At 37.5% G+C, this 20818-nt stretch overlaps 2 protein-coding genes and 1 pseudogene across 2 annotated transcripts; 2 read left to right on the top strand and 1 right to left on the bottom strand.

Moving 5' to 3' along the window:
• Positions 1 to 543: 543 nt before the first annotated feature.
• Positions 544 to 693, bottom strand: LOC118808746 (annotated as a pseudogene).
• Positions 548 to 4390, top strand: LOC118807533 (thrombin-like enzyme elegaxobin-1). The gene is made up of 5 exons (XM_036569556.1): positions 548 to 685; positions 2199 to 2415; positions 3542 to 3813; positions 3902 to 4053; positions 4143 to 4390. Exons 1-5 carry the CDS (start codon positions 667 to 669, stop codon positions 4308 to 4310), a joined length of 828 nt encoding a protein of 275 aa, XP_036425449.1. The 5' UTR covers positions 548 to 666; the 3' UTR covers positions 4311 to 4390.
• Positions 4391 to 15667: 11277 nt separating this feature from the next.
• On the top strand, positions 15668 to 20539 carry LOC118807454 (chymotrypsinogen B-like). Its single transcript, XM_036569465.1, has 3 exons — positions 15668 to 15710; positions 18356 to 18591; positions 20390 to 20539. Exons 1-3 carry the CDS (start codon positions 15668 to 15670, stop codon positions 20537 to 20539), a joined length of 429 nt encoding a protein of 142 aa, XP_036425358.1.
• Positions 20540 to 20818: the final 279 nt, after the last annotated feature.

The following is a 20818-nucleotide window of genomic DNA, read 5'->3' as shown; positions in this document are numbered from 1 at the left end:
CCTCAATAAATAAATGACCAAGTCTAATGTTTTTGTCTCATTTGTTTATTTTGTTTCTCTTCATCTACTGTTAGGGCTTGAGTAAAAAAATCTGATGAAGTTTTAGGTCAAATTTATGCAGGAATATAGAAAATTCTGACGGGTTCACAACCTTTCAAGCACAACTGTATTTGTGTTAAATTAGATTTTTAGTTCACTGTATCTCTCTTAGAGGATGAAAGAGCAAGTGACCATTTGATTCTTCAACATCTGGTCTTGTATGCTAATAAGACATTTGCTAAATGGTCAAGCACTCCAGTAGGAAACACCAGCTCACTTGTCGACCCAAGCACAACTCAGAGATCCTAATAAAAATAGAATAAGTTAAGTGAGGTGACCCCTATTAGTCCCACAACAGGGAAATTTCACCTCCGCATTTTAACCAGTCCATGCAGTGAACCACCACATACACACTAGTCAATGCATACACACTAGGGGTAGTGAGCACACTTGTCCGGAGCGGTGGGCAGCCTTATCTGTAGCACCCGGGGAGCAGTTGGGGGTTAGGTGCCTTGCTCAAGGGCACTTTAGTCACACACCATTGGTCCCCTAACCTTCAGCCCATGAATTTGCATCAACTGAAGTACAATGGCCGAGCCTCGTCCTGGTTGAACCACCTTCGTGATCATGGCATCTCCCCTGCCAGGTAAGTATCTCTTGCTGTGCACACAGGATAAATAACGACCACCATAACTTTAAAATGCGAGTGATTTCTAGAATTTACCCCTTCAGTGTTTTAATAAGTTGGCTGATCACTGTGCCACGTTGCATAAATGTTTGCAGTTACTGTAGTTATTTCAAATTATAGGTGATTTTGTGCTCAGCTGCATTCATATTTGAAACAGACTGCATTCATACTCTGCAAATCCTTAAATCCACATTATGTTTCTCCCCACATTCATTTCCAACATGCTGACAGTATCGCTGCTAATGCAGGACTCCATGAACTCAAACTCCTCCTACCAAAGTAATGAGAATCTATTATATTCACTGAGAACTGTAGCTGCGAGTCTCAGGGTGTGTTGTGTGACGGTGGATCAGGTGGGAGTGATGCTCAGTAAACCCCTCACAGTTATAGTCATTGATTAAACTGAGATTTTGATATGTGTATATTAAAAATTTTTATATGTGTTTTTGGTTTCTTTATTTATAATCATTTTGGGTGGGACAGTGATAAAAGTTGGCTAGACCCAATCACATCCTTCACATCTTTCCCTCTCTGTCTCTCTGAGTTTGAGGAGTGAGTGAACGTGCCTCTGTGTAATGTAATAAGGTTTGGGGCTGGTTTAAAAATATTAAATGCTGTAAAAAAAATTCAGTTTTGACTAGTAAAAATGTCATTTTGACATATGTAAATTAAATTCCTTGTAAATCCACTATAAATTCAACAACAGGGTTAAAAGCTAAAACTGCTTATAATAAGATCAAATTGAACATGTAATTAGAATCTCAGCATGCCCGATCACTCTTCATTGATTTGGATTCCAAATCAAATCTACTTTCCATTTGCTGCAGGAAGAAGAGGCTGTTTTAAGTTCAGTGTGTGTTGAAAGTGTGAGAGGAATCTGTTAATATCATCTTTCTTTGTAACACCTACATTTGCATTTATTACAGAAGAAGTTTGTGCTGATCTGAAATCCTGCTCGTGTAGAAGGTTTGCTGTGATGTTCAGTCCAAACAGTTCAAGGCGTGTCTTTTAAATATGTCTGTCAATCAGTTGAGTGTGTGTGTATGTGTGTATCTGTTGCATGTGTGAGCAAACATGTTTGGAAACACTGTAGAAAATACTCTTTAATCAGCTTCTTACAGAGACTGATGTGGAGTAAAGAATATTCCACTCAATCAGAGTGGATCAGGGGTTATTTTTTGCATGGTTGTGTCCTGTTATGAATCACTACTGCCATTTTGAATTAAATGAATTAAATGCGCGCCCACGCCTCACATCGCAACGGTAAAACACGCCAATAATCCTCATTTATAAATCAGCTATTACCTCTTAACCTTAAGCTAAATCTGGTGGTGTCGTTTATGAATCTGTCTCTTGTCAAATGTTTTTACCATTTCTGTGATTAATACATGTAACAAAAGTTTTATTTTGCATGTAATGGAAATTTAATAATGTAATGAAGTTCTGGTTCATTGGTGTTATTCTCTGTAAGGTGCTGCACTGGGGGAAGTTCAGAAGAGGGTTTATGTGGATTCTGCTTATCCCAGCCTAGGAGGTGATGCAACTGACCATAATGGACCAGTTCCTGGTCAGCGCCATGGTCAGCATCATGTGATTTTACGCCGTGTAAGCTGTTCTCGTTTAGTGCGCTGTGGAGGTTCTCTGATTAATCAAGACTGGGTCATCACTGCCTCTCACTGTAACTGCAAGTAGGAACAAAATTTAGCAATAATTAATTCAAAATACTTTGCAATGTGCTTTTTATGTAGCTGTTACTTGTCCGATTTCCACCTCTACAATAGTGCTGAATTCCACTAGTGCCCAGAAAGGGAGGAGGCCTCACTGAGAAACAACACGTATTTGATTCATTTATGTGTGTGTATCGCTGTTGTCGGGAGAAAACCTCGTATCTCCAAAATGATAACTTTATAGAAGAAGGAAAAAACCTGTTTTACTTTCAGTGTTAGTCAGTGGAACCAGACTTTTTTTCTGAGTCATTTTAGGTCATTTCTTTTAGTCAATTCATCATGAAAGGACAACAGGTATTTTTAAGTTATGTCAAAAACTGAAAAACAATAAAAATGGAGACACAAAGTTTTCCTCCAGCAACAGCGATATGTGTTAACAAATGATGTAAAATAGGAAAAATGTCTGTGTAGCCCAGCATTGCTCAGACATTCTGCTCTTTCACAGTACAGTAATGACATCATCCAATATCAGACAGATCTAAACACCTGTCCTGTCGAGTTAATTTCATTTTCATTAGCTGTCAATTCTGATATGATTCTGATCATCATTGTGCATCCTGATTTACATCAGAATGCACAGTGCAAAGAGGATAAAAACACCACCTACACTCTCAGAAATAAAGACACTGAACTGTCACTGGGGTGGTCCCCTTCTTGTCACTGAGGTGGTACCCTCAAGGGTACATCTCAGTAGGTTTAGCCAGGGAACATAATTGTACCAAAATCTATTGAACTTATATTTTCTAAGCTGTATTGACTCCACACACCCTGTCTCGTCTCCAGGCTTTTTATTTTATTGTTCTGTTTTAAAACATTCAATTATGGAAAAAGTACAAATACGTACTTTTCACCTGGAAAAACTTATTTAAGGTGCCCAATTGGACCTTAAAACCACTGATGTACCTTTGAGGGAACATTTACACTGTTTGTACCTTGATGAATGGAAAAGGTAACTGCACAGCACCTTTATTTCTAACAGTGTGGTGCTCTGTATTACATAATGAAAATGATGAAGAAATCCAGTTAGTCTAGTACAGATGTGCTCTGAACTCATCTCTATTCTCATTCTCTCATTCTGCGCTGTTAGGTCCTTGAGGGCAATTGTGAACCCTCATCCCGTCTTTGCGCAAAGAGAAGAGCGGAAAATCGCTGAAAGACATTTTTGTTGTGACAACGGAGAACTTCATGATCTCATGTTACTGAAACTGAGAAATAGTCAGCGTGGTCCATTTCCCACCATTCAGCTTCCTCCTCAACACTGCACTGCACCGCCTGTTGGCCAGTCAGTTCGCTTTTATGGGTGGATGAATGCAACTCTCGGTCCACCAGATCCTCAATACGGAGGGCTGCGAAAGATAAGTAAGATTAAGTTCTCTGAAAAAAATGGGCTTCTCAGATGGATCAGACTGTACAGCCAAATTATCATCATCTCATTTCCAATCCACAGATCGTTCCGATGCACATGGGCTTCGCTTTGGAGTCACCAGAGTTGTAGCGTGTCAGCCTGGAGCACCAAATAACTGTGACCAAATTCCGAATAGCACCTTTGTCCCTGGTCAATGTGTTTGTGCTCACCATCCACTAATTGCAGCCAGTAAAGTATGTTTTCTCACAATCTTACATCAGTTATGTTCACTGACTCTAATACACACAGTAATGATCCACTGCTTCTTCTGTTGTATTTATAGGGTGATTCTGGTGGGAGTCTTGTCTGGCGTCCACCGAGAGTGCAGCATGATGTGCTGTATGGATTGTTTAGGTCTGGCTTTGATTATCTTAATGAGGGTCCACTGGACTTCAAGAACATCTGTAACCCACTGTATAGGGACTGGATCTTTCGCGTGACGAATCTGTGACCACAGAGATCGGTGTGATATGCACTGCTGTGTGATGATAAAGAGATCTCAAATATCTCTAAGAGCATAGACACGACTTTGTCCTCTTTGTGTTTTAACTCTACATCATTTAGACATAAACATTACAGTGGCTTAAATAAAAGTCAACAGCTCTGATGGGCCAAATTCACACTGAGATATTGTTTCACATCTTACTGTATTAAATGTATGATGTATTAACTGAAAGTTACAGTTAAACCTGACTTTAAGCTGAGTCTGTTTTGGTGTTCTGGTCTTTGAGGCCTCAGGTTTGGATGAAGGTGATTTGAGTTGTGACCTTTGACCTCTGCAGTATGTAGCAGCTGATTTTCACTCCTAGAAGATACTGCAGTGCTGTTGGTCTGCTGTAGGAACAACAGTGTGCACAGCAATAAGAGCAATAAGCAAAAAGAAAATAAGAGTCAGAGCTGGAAACACATTTGGGATTTTTAACTGATCTTAGACTTTAGACTAAAATTTGTTTGCTTTGATGGACCCTATACCTTAATTATGTTCATTTAGTTAAAAGAAATGATTGAACACTCCATTTTGTCACTACCAAAACAATCACAATTCTACCCAAACTTTACCAAATGTTTCAGTATTGATTGTTTCAGTAGTGACCATTTTAGCTCAGTTTTAGCTGAACTCAAACATGCAGGCAGTACATGACCAGCAATCACAGCTTTGAACAGCTGTTCACACATAAAACAATAATATTTTTCATTCAAACACCAAAAATATTATTTCATTGCACAAAATCTGTATTTCAGTAGTGACAGTTCTTGATGTTCCACACTCATTTTCAGACTTTGGGACACAACATAAAAATGCAAAAAGTAAGAATTATTGATTTTTTTTAAATATATTTAGCTTATTACTATCTATGATAATGATGAATTTTATATATATTTAGCTTATTACCATCTATGATTATGATAAACAGAAAACAAGCAGCTGGTAAACACAAATATGTGTAAAAGTTTGGGTACCTCTGGTCAAATGACAGGACTATATATTTTATATGGGGGTGACATGCAAGCCATGAGCTTTTATACTCAACTACTACGCCATCTAGTGTTGATATTACTAGATGATGTACAAGCTTACATGTAAACTGAGGCAAAAACTTGGCTTCCTGTATAGAAACAAAATGTGATTCTATGCACACAAGGAAAAAGACTGTTGAAGCAACGCTGTTGTCTATCCTGGATTATGGTGGTATGATATACAGATACGCATCTGCAACTACTCTGAAACCTTTGACTCTGTACACCACTTATTACTCATTACACAACCAGTAGATTCATTACTGGTGACACCTACAGAACCCATCACTGTGTACTCTATGAAAAGCTTGGCTGGTCATCGCTGGCTGTGCGTCGGGAGACACATTATCCATATTTTTATCCATAAAGCTCTTACTGTCTGTATGCCATCTTACATCATTCCACCCAAATACTACTACATTGTCTAACTACTTATAGTTTTAAAGGCTTATTCTGTCTGAATACTATCACTTCATCTAACTGCTTATGGTTTTAAAGGTCATTCCACCAAAATAATACTACAGTATCTAACTACCTATAGTTTTAAAGGCTTATTCTGCTCAAATACTACTCCTTTAACAGCTGTGGGCACCCTACATAAGGGGTGCTCACATGCTGCTTTCTGCTCAGTCTTGAGGTCACTATGCTATGTGCATGTTTCAGACTAAGCCGTTAACTTTGGTTTTAGTTCCTCTCTTGAGTTTTGAGTTCTGGTTTGTGGAGTATCTCTCAGCATAATTAAAAAAAAAACAAAAACACAAAAACACAAGAGCCCTTTTGGTGACTGCATTCCCCTTTAGTTTTTTAAACTCTTTAGTTTGAAGACGCTGCTGTGGTGTTTCTTTTGTTTGGCCTTAACCACCCCCATGACCCAGGAGGATGAGCGGCTTAGATAATATGTTTGTGTGTGTGTGTATGTGTGTGTGTGTGTGTGTGTGTCTCTGTGTAAATTATGAACGCCCAAATTCACAATCCAGTTGCCAAAAACAAATCACAGGGGGACATTTTAATTAATTGCGCTAATGAAATTGATCAAAACATTCAGGCTGCTTTTAATGCATAGACGCATTAAAACTAATTGCATTTCCCAAAAGGATGTTCGCAAACATTACCTTCATGGAGAACCACCCGGTTGAAATGGCTCTCTAAGTGGGTTTTGACTTTGCTTAACTTTGTTGGGTGAAACAAAGCTGAGCAGCAGAAGGGGCAGTGGAAGTCCTTGCAGCATGTGGTGCATCTTTTCAATTTGGGCAAGAATCTCCCTTCTTGGATTGATATATGCATCTTAAAAAAGAGAAAGGCTAACTGGTCAAACTGAGCCTTTTGAAATGATGACTATTAAAAAAGAAAAGATTGGCATCCGCCATGTTGGAGAGTATCTCATGTACTGAGATAAGATGAGTTCTCATTCAATCTTCTCTGATTAAATTGGCTGTAACGTCTTTATTACTCAATCAATTTTCACCAAATTTGTTTTGTTATAATCCTCAGACATAGATTAATCTAGGTTGCATGGACGGCTCTCGGTAGCTTTCATTTCTATTTAACCAGAAGGGGAGTATTCAGTCTGCACCTGACATTAAAAATCGAGTTTAGCGTGAGATCTGGTAGAAACATAATCTCACACACATCAGCAAATCCATCAATGTATGAATGACTTCTAATCTTAATGCACATAAAAATGTAAACCACCCAAAAACAAGAAGGACAAACCTTAAGTTGGCTTTTCTATTTGCCAGCTTCTTATTCGGATTTTCCCGTTCCACCATAAATGGTACAGCAGTTACTTTCTGGTGCCTGAAGCGGCACCATTTAAGGTAGAAACAGGAAAATCTGACCAAGAACCTGGCAAATAAGAAGCTGACTTCAGCCTCATGTAAGAAGCTGCTAATCTATTATGAATATCTACACTGATATTACCTATAGCTACAAAGCAGTAACAATCATTTTAAATAAATCACTACTACATCCCCTACAGGCAATGAAATGAAATAAATTTAACATAAAGCCAGAGGAAAGACAATCACATCAACAGGTTCTGTGCTTCACTAACCTCACATAACACATAAACATCACACAAACAGTAAACATTACACAAACATGTGAGGATCACTGCATTCTCTCTGTTATATTATCATATCCTGCTTTCTGAGTGAAATATTCTTGAAATTGTGTAATTTTGGACAGTATCTTTCTTAAACTGCCACTCTGTAATGGTACTAAATGCAGTCCAGCAGCAAAGTTGACCACCCTATAAAGGCAGCGCCATTGACGTGCCTGGCTGGACTCAACGCGACATCTAGGTATGTATATCTATGTCGTTGTCGGCAGTGGTGGACAGTAACGAAGTAAATGTAATTTGTTACAGTACTTAAGTAGTTTTTTTCGTGTATCTGTACTTTACTGAAATATTTCCATTTTGGGCAACTTTACTTTCACTCCACTACATTTCAAAGTCAAATATCTTACTTTTTACTCCACTACATTATGCGAAATCTGTTGTTCCTTTTGGCTCATGTGGCTCATGTCAAAACAAAAGAAGAATGAAGCAAGAACACCAATCAGGGCACAGCGCGCACTTTGTTTTGAGCTTGTTTTGACCTGTTGGACATACCGACCCAGTGCAAGCTTACGGGGAGTGCCTATTCCTACATAAATGATAGAACTAACCTAACTTTGTGTAAACAGACCACAATATAGAAATATGTACAGATATGCAGTTGTGACTGGCATGTTTCTTTTTTCTGAATTTATACAAACACTTTTATTTTATTGTAAATTTGTTTTTGCTAGTTTATGTTTATGAACAGAGACCTACAGATGCAATATAGTAAAGGAAAACTAATTTGTGAACCTGTGATTAAAGCAAGTTTTTATTAAACTTAAACTTGTAATTAAGTTGCAAATAAATCTTAAACTGAAACTTTGCTTGTTCGCAAAGGTTATTTCAGAGACACTCGGTTCTACCTAATGGAAATTGTTTACCTTCAGTGTTTTGTGCTTATGATAATTTTAATAGACATCAGAGTCAGACTAATTAATGACATTCTATTAAAAGATTGGGTTATCGACGGTGACACTAGAGTATTTTCACCTAAAATGAGTTAATGAAGCAAGAGTCTTGTTACAAAAATGGTAATAGGACATTAGAGCCATAATTAATCTTTTAGTACTTTTCCTTTCAATACAAAGTACATTTGAAGGCAAATACTTTTGTTCTTTTACTCAAGTGGAGGTCTAAAGGGAGGAACATCTACTTTTACTGGAGTAATATTTTACCTTGGGTATCCCTACTTTAACTCAGGTACATGATTTGTGTACTTCGTCCACAACTGGTTGTCGGTCATGACCACCCTTTCACTTCTACGCACTGTAAATGTCTATCAGAAATTACTGATCAAAAATGTCCTCTGGATATTAATATATGCAATTAAATTTAAAATGAAAATGAAAGTGTGCATAGTTTACTCGTGACTCAACACGACAGGCTGGAGATTGGACGCAACTTTAATAAAACATAGTATATAACAGGAGAAAAGAAAGAGACACTGATGAAAGTGATCCTCATGCTGCAGCTGGAGGCTGGTTGGCAGAATTTTCACCACAAATGAAAGAACTTTACACCTGACAGAGAGAATGTTTTAGAATGCACCTTCACAAAGACTCGTCCAGGGACAGAAAATGTTAACACAAAAGCTGAAATAGATTTGATATGGACTGAAAATGACCACAGCCTAGCCACTGCACAACTTGACAAAGAAAATGTTGCCAATCAGTGCTGTTGGAACAAAACCTTGTATCGCCAAAATGGTAAATTTTACAGGAGAAGGAAAAAAATACTTTACTTTTAATGTAAGTCAATAGAACCGGACATTTTGGGTAATTTTGGGCTGTTTCTTTTAGTCAATTCATCATGAAATTTGCACACAATGTAAAGAGCAAAAGGTATTGTCAAATTATGTCAAAAACTGAAAAATGACAAAAATGGAGATACGACGTTTTGTTCTGACATCAGTGAAATACTACTACTACTACTACTACTACTACTACTAATAATAATAATAATAATAATAATAATGCATGTAATATTATATAATTTTTTTTATCTACACACTTTAAAAAGCCAACAAAAAACAAGGAACAGAGAAGAAAAAAACTGACGAAAAGAAGGAAAATAAAAATGTAAGGCAAATTGGGGTGGCCGTTTGGTAGGAGAGCAAGGCACTTAACTCCCCACAACCCCAGGTGGCGGTGCTGCGTTGCTCACAGATTGGGCATTGTTAGGCAGCAAAATGACAAATTTGCCTTGTAGGACCAATGAAGTACATACATTCTAAAAATAAATACTTCTAAAATAAGTGACAATAAAATAAAGAAAAATAAAAGATACTTATAAAAGAAAATGGGACAACAAGAAATTGTAGCACATCATAAAATATTCCAAATCTACAATAAAGTAAAGAAAATAAAAGAATAATACAAATAAATATTTGCTATAAAAAGTCAAATGATAGCATAAATAAACATATGGAAGGCTAAAGTAAAGAGATATTTTTAAGCTGCTTTTTAAAATTTCCAACTGAAGATGTCTATCGTGTGTCTTGTGGGAGCATAAATGCTGAAATCAGCCTCACTACTTCTTAAGCATTTTGTTCTTGGATCAAACGTAATCCTGTGTTTGATGATCTTAGACATTGTTGTGGAGCAGATTCAGATGGACAATCTGATAATAATGTGCTGATCCATTAGTGGCTTTAAAAACAATAAACTCTAAAATGCATTCTGTGTTGAACAGGAAGCCAGTGAAGTGCTGTGAGTGCTGGAGTGACACATTCATTCGAATAAGAACTCTTGCAGCTGCGTTCTGTTAAAGCTGTGTACTCTTTAGAGAGAAGCCAATGAACAATGTGTTATACTAAACTTTTGAAAAAGATTCTTCAAGGGAATGGTTCTATTTAGAACTTGCAATTCTATATAGAACCACATGCTTACATGCTTAAATGTTTTTGGTGAAATGGTTCTTCATGTGTTGTATATGGTTCTATATGGAACATTTTGAAATTGGTTCTATATAGCACCAAAAAGGGTTCTGCTTGACACTGTTAAAATAGCAGAACCCCTTCCTGGTGCTACACTATATTGCCAAAAGTATTCACTCACCTGTCCAAATCATTAAATTCAGGTGTTCCAATCACTTCCATGGCCACAGGTGTATAAAACCAAGCACCTAGGCATGCAGACTGCTTCTACAAACATTTGTGAAAGAATGGGTCGCTCTCAGGAGCTCAGTGAATTCCAGCGTGGTACCGTGATAGGATGCCACCTGTACAACAAGACCAGTCGTGAAATTTCCTCGCTACTAAATATTCCACAGTCAACTGTCAGTGGTATTATAACAAAGCGGAAGCGACTGGGAATGACAGCAACTCAGCCACAAAGTGGTCGGCCATGTAAAATGACAGAGCGGTCAGCAGATGCTGAGGCACATAGTGCACAGAGGTCTTCTACAGAACTTTCTACAGAGTCAATAACTACAGACCTCCAAACTTCATGTGGCCTTCAGATTAGCTCAAGAACAGCGTAGAGAGCTTCATGGAATGGGTTTCTATGGTTGAGCAGCTGCATCCAAGCCTTACATCACCAAGCGCAATGCAAAGCGTTGAATGCAGTGGTGTAAAGCGCCGCTACTGGACTCTAGAGCAGTGGAGACGTGTTCTCTGGAGTGACAAATCACGCTTCTCCGTCTGGCAATCCGATGGACGTGTCTGGGTTTGGCGGTTGCCAGGAGAACAGTACTTGTCTGACTCCATTGTGCCAAGTGTAAAGTTTGGTGGAGGGGGGATTATGGTGTGGGGTTGTTTTTCAGGAGTTGGGCTCGGCCCCTTAGTTCCAGAACTCTTAATGCTTCAGCAGACCAAGAGATTTTGGACATTTTCATGCTCCCAGCTTTATGGGAACAGTTTGGGGACGGCCCCTTCCTGTTCCAACATGACTGCGCACCAGTGCACAAAGCAAGGTCCATAAAGACATGGTGGAGCGAGTTTGGTGTGGAAGAACTTGACTGGCCTGCATAGAGTCCTGACCTCAACCCCGATAGAACACCTTTGGGATGAATTAGAGCGGAGACTGCGAGCCAGGCCTTCTCATCCAACATCAGTGTCTGACCTCACAAATGGGCTTCTGGAAGAACGGTCAAAAAGTCCCATAAACACACTCCTAAACCATGTGGAAAGCCTTCCCAGAAGAGTTGAAGCTGTTATAGCTGCAAAGGGTTGGCCGACATCATATTAAACCCTATGGATTTAGAATGAGATGTCACTCAAGTTCACATGCATGTGAAGGCATACAAGTGAATACTTTTGGCAATATAGTGTATATAGAACCAATTTCAAAAACAACACATTCTCCATCAATCAAAGAATGATTTCACCATGCAGAGCACTGTTTAATCAAGCAAATGGTTCTTTGCGTGTTCATGGTTCTGTATAGAACCATTATCTTTACTAAAGACCTTGAAAAAAACATTTTTTGTTATTGCTGCATGTTAATAGGATTTTGTGCAGTTCACTCAAGCTGAGTATGAATTTATAAGAGATATCGGCTCAGAGAGAGACTGAACTCACTTTCATGGATATTCACTTTAGCAGAAATTCAGACACACTAAACAGATGTTAAAATTTAAACATGCAGTTAGCAGCTCAAGTGCAAATGAATCAAAACCATTATATACAATGAAAAAAGTGCTGCATTCATTTCAAATATTCATAATGTCTGCAAGAATAAACATCTGTTACATCAACAGTCATTTCCAAAAGTAACACTGAAAGGCAGAAAAAAATATAACTCATCAGACTCTTCATGGTGGTCTTCTTCACTGTGCAGCAGGTCTGATAACTCAAGCTGTAATCCAGACTCTGTATCTGCTCCACTCCCACAACCAATCAGCTTCAAGCAGGTTTCACAGCTACACCAGCAGAGGGACACACTGCAATAACATTCATAAGTGAACATCTAAGGAGTGATAGCCAAATGTTACTTCTGCAGTAGCTCCAAGTTAATAATTCATCTTCACCACCTGATCCTGATCTTAACCATTAGTGAAACATTTATTCAGGTAAGTGCATAAACTCTCACTCATCAACTGGTCAGATATTTCAAAGAATACACTATGTTTTATTATTTCATACTATGAAATTAACTCTCTATTTAACATAGTTTATTTTGCCAATTAGCATGAAACGAATATTAATAATATTATGGTTATATAGTATAATATTAGAGTAAAGGGAAGTATGGAAGCATATCAATAGAAAAATTACAATGAAAATGTAATATTTAAAATGGCAAATTATCTGTATGTTTGCATTTAAATTTTCCAATGATTTTTAGGCTCAAAATGAAAATTCTAATTCAGTTTTACCAATTTGATTTGTCATTTGTTACACTAGTATTGACATTTCATTCACAAAGAGATGTCGACACTTTATAAGTAACTTTAATTAGATTAATTCAGTAATTGCAATTACATACTCTCACTTACTGCGCTCATTCTGTGGCAAAATGCCTTTGAAAATACTTTAGACCCGGTTGTAATTTTCATTTCCATTTTTCTAAACTTCCCAAACTGTCATTCCTCCTAGTAGTGCAGGGCCAACAGCCCGCCCAGCGGAAAAGGCTTTATCTGAAACATGGCAGCCTATATTTCATTAGAAGATGGGGTGAAACAGAGCAGTATATATATATATATATATGTATATATAAATCTTTAAACATGACCCACAAAGAGTCTTTAAACATGCGGCAGAAATTTTCTGCTTTAATCTGTGGGTCGAAATTATTGTCTGTTAGCCAACCATAGGATACATAAAGAGATTTATACAGCACCAAGGACTTTTTCTAATGTACATAGTGAATGTCAGATATAGACGCTTTGGCGTAGAACAATACATGGGAAACATTGCGCTTACGGGCAAATGCTCTTATATTGAACAAGCAGCACGGGGAAAGCACCAGCCGACAGCATCTTCTCCTCAAGCCCATCCCCTGTGTAACATTGTGTTGCTTGCTGCCATGTCTCCACGCCAGAGGGGAATTTGTCCCTTTCTGCTTTGGCTACAGCAACTTGAAGGCTAATTTGTGCGGCGAGCTGCACATGCTTTCTCAGCTCCTCTGGCAGCAGGCGCCCAGGATGTGTCTCAGCGCTAACGCCTCCTGCGCCGCCTTCTCAAACGATGGGTATGCCTGCGGAACCCTCATGCTCCTGCCTTTCAGGAAGCAGCTGCCTGGCCAACCACGCCACCAGCACCTGCCCAAACCATGGTCACATGGTCAAGTACGTGGTCAGTGTTGCCAGGTCACCATGCTGCTCTTCCAGCAGGTCCATGCTTTTTCTTCCAGGGCCAAGCTGAACTGAATAGCGGTGACAGCCGCCCTACAGACTTCCTCGCTGCTCTCAGTCAGATAAAGCCTGTAAGATGGGTTACAGGTTAGGAAGTCAATGAAAATTAAAATGCAATCATTTTCAAAGGCATTTTGCCACAGTATGAGTGCAGTAGGCAAAAATATTTAATTGCAAAGAGAAGAGTCCCTGTAGCTTGGTGTTCTCTTTGATGATACAATTTCAAATACATTACTTAAGAGTGCAAATATGCATACATTACATTAATTATATTACTACACTATTATTGTGTAATCACAAGAGGCACAACTATGCAATTCTGGAAATACATTTCAAATTAAATTAAGCTACTTATAAAGTGCCTAAAACTCTGTGTAAATGAAATGTCAGTACTAATCTACAAATTGTCAAATTAAAATGGCCGTATTGAATTAGATTTTTTACGCTTGGTGCCCAACATTGCATACACAAGTGGGAAATTTAAATGCAAACATACAAATGCATTTGCCATTTTGCATATTACATTTTCATTAGAATTTTGCTACTGATGTTTCCACAGAACAGGAGAGTCCATGCAGCAAATCCAAGTGAAGCCAGATATTAAGTGTCATGTCTAAAAAATACTGCCATAACTTTGCACTCTGTCTTTTCTGAAATCACTGTTTATTGCTGCAGTGCTGTCATTATCTTTGAGAAACAAAGATAATATTTTTGAGGTGGTTCAGGCTTGAAGAAAACATAGCAGATCTCTCTGTTACAATGAATATTTTCTTAATCATTTTATTAATTTCATCTCAACTTATTGGGCTACAAGAGCAGCTTTCTAAATAACCTGCTCTTCTCTGCAACCCTATCATGGACAAACATTTGGTTAATTATAAACTATGACTTATTAGCATATGCTTTGTTTAATAAAGCCAGGACTGAACGCAAAAGGGGAGGTGTTTAAATATGTGATTAGGCCAATGGGCAGATCTACCTGTTTTATGTCATTAAAAAAAGATATTTGTTTTAGTCCAAAAGGCACAGTGGCCCACCTGGAAAGTACCCGGACTGACGGATGGCCAGTCCAGACATGCATTTGAATAATCACTGGAGTACATTCAAATAACTTCCAGTGTACACTCAAATAATCTTTAGTGTATGTTCAGGTCATCTCTATTATGAGCCAATTCATCATAAATTTGGTGTTATAAAGTTTATCAGGCAGGAGCTCATTTGCATGTGCTTACAGCTGGAACTGAACAGCCCTCTATGAACATTCTTTTAATATCAGTTTCTGACAAGAAAGAAGAAAAAGAAATACCAAAGAAACACCAAGATCAGCTCTAGTAACTATGAAACTTGTAACTGTAGATGAATGAAAACACATTTTTCTCTAATCAAACCACAAGACATAATGCAGTAATGTCTAAAGCCAGTACCATTTACCAGCATCGTTCAGTACAGAGAAGGTGTAAAATCTGTCCAAATTTATTTCCTTGAGATAATCCTTAACAGGTTTGTTGTCCCTGAGAAGTTAAACACATGTTACATCTTAAACAGTTTAAGCTAAACTTAGTTAAAGTAAACTCTTTGTTTTACTGCTATTTTGTAGACACTCACCTTGTTTTTATTTAATGATTTAATTTGCAGTGTTAAGTGGTTGTGGTGGTTGTTAAATTTGCAAGATTTCCATTTTCATTTCATATCTGAGATCAAAGAGGCTTAGTGTGAGCTGAGAAAGTCTCTGGAATTATGAGGTATCTTCACTTACACGCAAACCATCCTCAGTGGACTGTTGGTAAGTGGTGGCTGTTTGAGCTACAGTGTAAGAGTCTGATTGCTTAACTTGGTTGGTGATGTGTAGGGTTTAAGAGCTCTTAGCATGAGACACAGAGAGGAAGACCATAATGATGAGTGTGATGAAGAGTCTCTTTCTCCTGGTGTTGGCAGGTGAGTTGCTGCTGTACTTTATATTAAATAACTTTAGCCCAAAGATTGGGATGTTTTATTTCACTTGTCAAGTGATCCATGTTTTATTTTCCCCGTAAAGAGTTGTAGCACAGATTGTTAAAGGGGACCCTGACTTGTATGCATTAAGATGGTGTACACTCCTGGGCAAAAAATGGGCCCAAAATTGCAAAACATTAAGCTTTTAATGGTCTTAACCACAAATCATTAGGCAAAGAGTAAGTTGTGTAAGTGTTGGAAAACTTTTCCTTTGATTTCTTTAAATGTTGAGGTTTTGTGTACAAATTTTCATACAGTCTTTTACTGAAAAAGCAGTCAGCATTTTTTACACTCACCATTGAGTCATTTGCTATATGTCAGTCAAACACTGCAGTAGGAGACACTGGCTCATTAGTCAACCAAAAGCACTCAGAGTTCCTAATAAAAGAGAATAAAATCACTTGCTTTGCACACAGAAGCAATAACGACCACCATAACTTTAAAATGCGAGTGATTTCTAGAATTTATGCCTTCAGTGTTTCACTGTGTTGGCTGATGATTGTGCCACATTGCATAACTGTTTGTAGTTACTGTATTTATTAAATGCTATAGATGATTTTGTGCTACGTCGGCTGCGTTCATATTTAAAGCAGGCTGTTCATGCTCTTCAAAGCCTTAAATCCACATAATGTTTCTCCCCACATTCATCTCCAACATGCTGACAGTATTGCTGCTAATGTAGGACTCCATGAACTCAAACTTCTCCTACAAGAGTGGTGAGAAGCTCTTATATCAGCACTGAGAACTAGCTGGGAGTCTCAGGGTGTGTTGTGTGCTGGTGGATCAGGAGGGAGAGATGCTTAGTAAACCCCTCACAGTCATAGTTATTGGTTAAACTGAGACTTTGATTGGTGGGCATTAAAAATGTAATTTCATATTTGCTTTTGGTTTCTTTATTCATAATCCTTTGGGTGGGACAGTGATAAAAGAGAATGGCCCCACTAGAACATATTTTACTCCTGAAAGAGAGCAGAACTTACCAGTTTTAAGGGTGAGTTAAGCAAAAATCTAGTGTATATATATATATATATATATATATATATATATATATGTGTATATATATATATATATATAATTGAACTGATTGAACTGGAAACAGATCAGATTGATATGGAAACAGATCAGATTTGAGTGTAGAAATAGAAAGATTTGAGAGTTTCAGCGTTCTATCTTTCCAAATCTCAATTTCTTTCTCTCTCTCTCTCTCTCTCTCTCTCTCTCTCTCTCTCTCTCTCTCTCTCTCTCTCTCTCTCTGTGTGAGGTTATAAGGTTTGGGGCTTGTTAAAATATTAGTAGCTGTAGCTGGATGTCCAGGCCAGGAGGCGCCCTTGGTAGCGATGTTGTAGTGTGTTGTAGACAAGAGCCAATCAAAACCCATATGTAAATGGGCTCATACATATAAAAGACCCGGCAGGTGACTAAATAAACACTGTAAGAGAAACAACAAATGAAAAAACGATTTGTGAAGAAAGTGAAGAATTTCTGAAAATAATGCAAATTGTTTTGTTCAATCATGTTTCTTTATTGTAAAATGTAGTTTATGCTAGAACAAAAGAAGACATGTATATAAAAATCAAATTATAACATCTTAAATGATAATTTAGCATGTAAAAATTAATTTCTCATTGGTAATAATTCCAATTTCCAATTCTTTATAATCAGTACCATTTTTTATTAACATGTTAACCATGTTTTACTAATTAAAGATTAACATGTGGTATTCTTTCACACAATTACAAATTAAATCAATGTGCTGAAATTCTAATGATCATTTTAGCTTTTATTTCTGATTTTTTTTTTATTTACACATGTGAAAATTAAAATTCCACTAGTAAATATTAAATATTGAGTGCAGGAAGAAGAGGCTGTTTTAAGTCCAGTGTGTGTTGAGAGTGTGAGAGGAATCTGTTAAAAAGATCTTCCTCTGTAACACCTACATTTGTATTTCTTACAGAAAAACTTAGTGCTGATCTGAAATCCTGCTCGTGTAGAAGGTTCCTATGTTCAGTCCAAACAGATCAAAGTGTGTCTTTTAAATGTATCTGTTAATCAGCTGAGTGTATGTATGTGTGTTTGTGTGTGTGTGTGTGTGTGTGTGGAAACATTGTAGAAAATCTCCTTTAATCCACATCAGCCTTAAAGTGGAATATTACAGTCAGAGTGGATCAGGTGTTATTTTTTTGCAGGATTGTGTCCTGTTATGAATCACTGCTGCCATATTTAAATGAAGTAAACATGCCCCCCACACCTCACATCACACAAGCGGCAAAACACATCTGCAATCCTTGTTTATGAATTAACAAACATGTTACCACCATGTTATTTACTTTTATTATCACAGTAAGTCTGGCAGTGTGGTTTATGAATCTGTCTCTTGTCTTGTTTTATGTTACTGTTTCTGTGATTAATACATTTGCATTTTGGACACTTGGCTCATTATCAATGATTGTTTGATTTTATTACTGAATTTACAAAATGAAGGTTTATTTTGCATAGAATAGAATTTATAGCTTTGAATAAGGTAATGAAGATTCAGTTCACTGATGGTCTGTTAATGTTAACTCTTTTCCTCTGTAATTCTCTGTAAGGTGCTGCACTGGGGGAAGTTCAGAAGAGAGTTTATGTGGATCCTCATCATCCTGAACTAGGAGGTGATGCAACTGATCATAATGGGCCAGTTCCTGGTCAGCATCATGGTCAGCATCATGTGATTTTGGAACGTAAAGGCTGTCCTGATGAAGTGCGCTGTGGAGGTTCTCTGATTTCTCAAGACTGGGTCATCACTGCTGCTCATTGTGACACTTTCAGTGAACTATTTAAACACGTAAATATGCAAGCTTTGGAGAGAGGGCCCCTTAAAATCATACAAAGCCCTCTTGCCTTGAGTTAAAACTATAAGAAATAGTTAAAGACCTTGTTAGCAGCAAGTCAGAAAACAATCACCATCACAATGAACCCCTCAATTACATGAGCAGCATGATATAATGGTTGAAATTTTTATTATGGAAAAACTAACTTAATTTGTATGACATTCACACCCCCATCCCTTCTGTCTACTCAAAAGAATGATTCCCCATTTGTGATATATATATAGATTTCATGTGAAGAAAGTGATAACCTAATTTTATTGGAAGATCAGAGGTTATAGTTGTTTTAGCTTAAAATTCATATTTAATTAGTTTTTGTATTGAATACTTTTGCTCAAGTTTTTAACTGGAATTTAACTGGAACTTTTAATCTGCTCATTTATCTCTATTTATTTATTTATTTATTTATTTAATGCATAAGAAAAGCATGGATTACAACAGAAGGATTATATATGCATGAGTTTCTACAACTAAATTACAGTATTGGTATATGTTGCAATTGAATGGTATTGTGATGAAAGACTTTTTTTAATAAGAAGAAAATTACAAAAAAAACATATTATCTAACTGTATATTTTAATCAGTTTTGGAAGCTCCTATTTTCTCACTTATTTTCACTTTGCTTTTCGTTATGTGGGTTGGTGGATTATTTTATATCTAATCTCCTCACAAATATCTCCTGAAAAATAAATGATTTGTACTTTGTGGCTGTTTTGACTTAAGACTTAATAAATGAAGGGTGCTCTCTGTCTTTTGTACAGTAAATGTAGAAAGTGAGACTAAATACACCTGGATTAGCATTACTGAGAAATAACATTTATTTGTTAATTTGTTAATTTATTTAACAAATGCTGTAAAATAAAAAAATGCAGACACTTTGCTGTAGCAGTCCAGCATCACCTAAACATTCTGATCTTTCAGAGTACCATAATGACATCATCAAATATCAGCTAAATCTAAACACCTGTCCTGTCACATTAATTTCATTTACATTATCTGCAAATACTGATATGATTCTGATATCATCATTGTTCATCCTGTTCAGAATGCAGAGTGTAAAGAGGATAGAGCACTACATTCCATAATGAATGTAGAAAGTGATGCAGAAATGCCGTCAGTCTAGTACAGAAGTGCTCTGAACTCATCTCTGTTCTCATTCTCTCATTCTGTGCTGTTAGGAGCTTAAAGGTAATTGTGAACGCTCATTCTGACCGTGATCATGAAGAACAGCGGGAGATCGATGACAGACAGTTTTGTTTTTGATGAAAAGGAAAGTCATGATCTCATGTTACTGAAACTGAAAAAAGGCAAGCAGGATCACTTACCCATCATTCAGCTCCCTCTTCAAGGCTGCACTGCACCGCCTGGTGGCCATCAAGCTTGTTTTTACGGCTGGATGAATACAAATCTTTGTCTACCAGATCGGATGAGTAAGATTAACTTAGATGTGCTTTTCAAATGTATGATATCGTGCAGCAAAATTCCCATCATCTCTTTGTCAATCCACAGATCCCTTCACCGCAAAACAGCTTCGCTTTGCAGACACCATAGTTATGGCGTGTCAACCTACCAGACCATATGACTGTCCTCCATTACAGAACAGCCCCCCATGTCCCTGGTTACTGTGTTTGTGTTAAGTATCCAGGTGTTTCAACCAATTCAGTATGTTTGCTCACAATCTTACATCAGTCATGTTTTCTGACTTTAACATACACAGAGATGATCCAGAAACTACTTCTTTGTGTGTATTTACAGGGTGATTCTGGTGGGAGCCTCGTCTGGAAAAGAAAGCTGTATGGAGTGCTTAAGGGTGGCTCAGAGTATCTTAATGCGGCTCCCTTGGTCTTCATGGACATTTGTAACCCACTGTACAGAGACTGGATCTTTCATGTGGCGAATCTGTGAGCGCAGAGATCAGTGTGATGTGTTCTGTTGTGTGATAATAAAGAGATCTCAGATCTCCCTACAAGCATAAACACATCTCTGTCCTGTGAGTGTTTTAATTCTGTACACCACACTTAGACATGAACGTTACAGTGGTCACTGGATCAGAAAAATTCAAATGAAAATATGGTTCCACCTCTTACTGTATGAAGTGTATGATGTATTAACTGAAAGCTGATGACGTTAAAATCTGACTTTAAGCTGAGTCTGTTCTGGTGTTCAGGTCTTGGAGGCCTCACA

This window comes from Colossoma macropomum, unplaced genomic scaffold, assembly GCF_904425465.1.
Source record: "Colossoma macropomum unplaced genomic scaffold, Colossoma_macropomum, whole genome shotgun sequence".
NCBI classification, from domain to species: domain Eukaryota; kingdom Metazoa; phylum Chordata; class Actinopteri; order Characiformes; family Serrasalmidae; genus Colossoma; species Colossoma macropomum.
Note: the sequence above shows the minus strand (reverse complement) of the source record. Positions and strands in the feature narration are given on the sequence as shown.

Excerpts from the sequence above, each read along its gene's own strand:
- LOC118807533 (XM_036569556.1), top strand. Across the intron at positions 2,416-3,541 it reads GCCTCTCACTGTAACTGCAA|GTCCTTGAGGGCAATTGTGA; the intron begins GTAGGAACAAAA and ends CTGCGCTGTTAG. Across the intron at positions 4,054-4,142 it reads CACTAATTGCAGCCAGTAAA|GGTGATTCTGGTGGGAGTCT; the intron begins GTATGTTTTCTC and ends TTGTATTTATAG.
- LOC118807454 (XM_036569465.1), top strand. The coding sequence starts at position 15,668 with ATGATGAGTGTGATGAAGAGTCTCTTTCTCCTGGTGTTGGCAG. Across the intron at positions 15,711-18,355 it reads CTTTCTCCTGGTGTTGGCAG|GTGCTGCACTGGGGGAAGTT; the intron begins GTGAGTTGCTGC and ends ATTCTCTGTAAG. Across the intron at positions 18,592-20,389 it reads TCAGTGAACTATTTAAACAC|GGTGATTCTGGTGGGAGCCT; the intron begins GTAAATATGCAA and ends GTGTATTTACAG.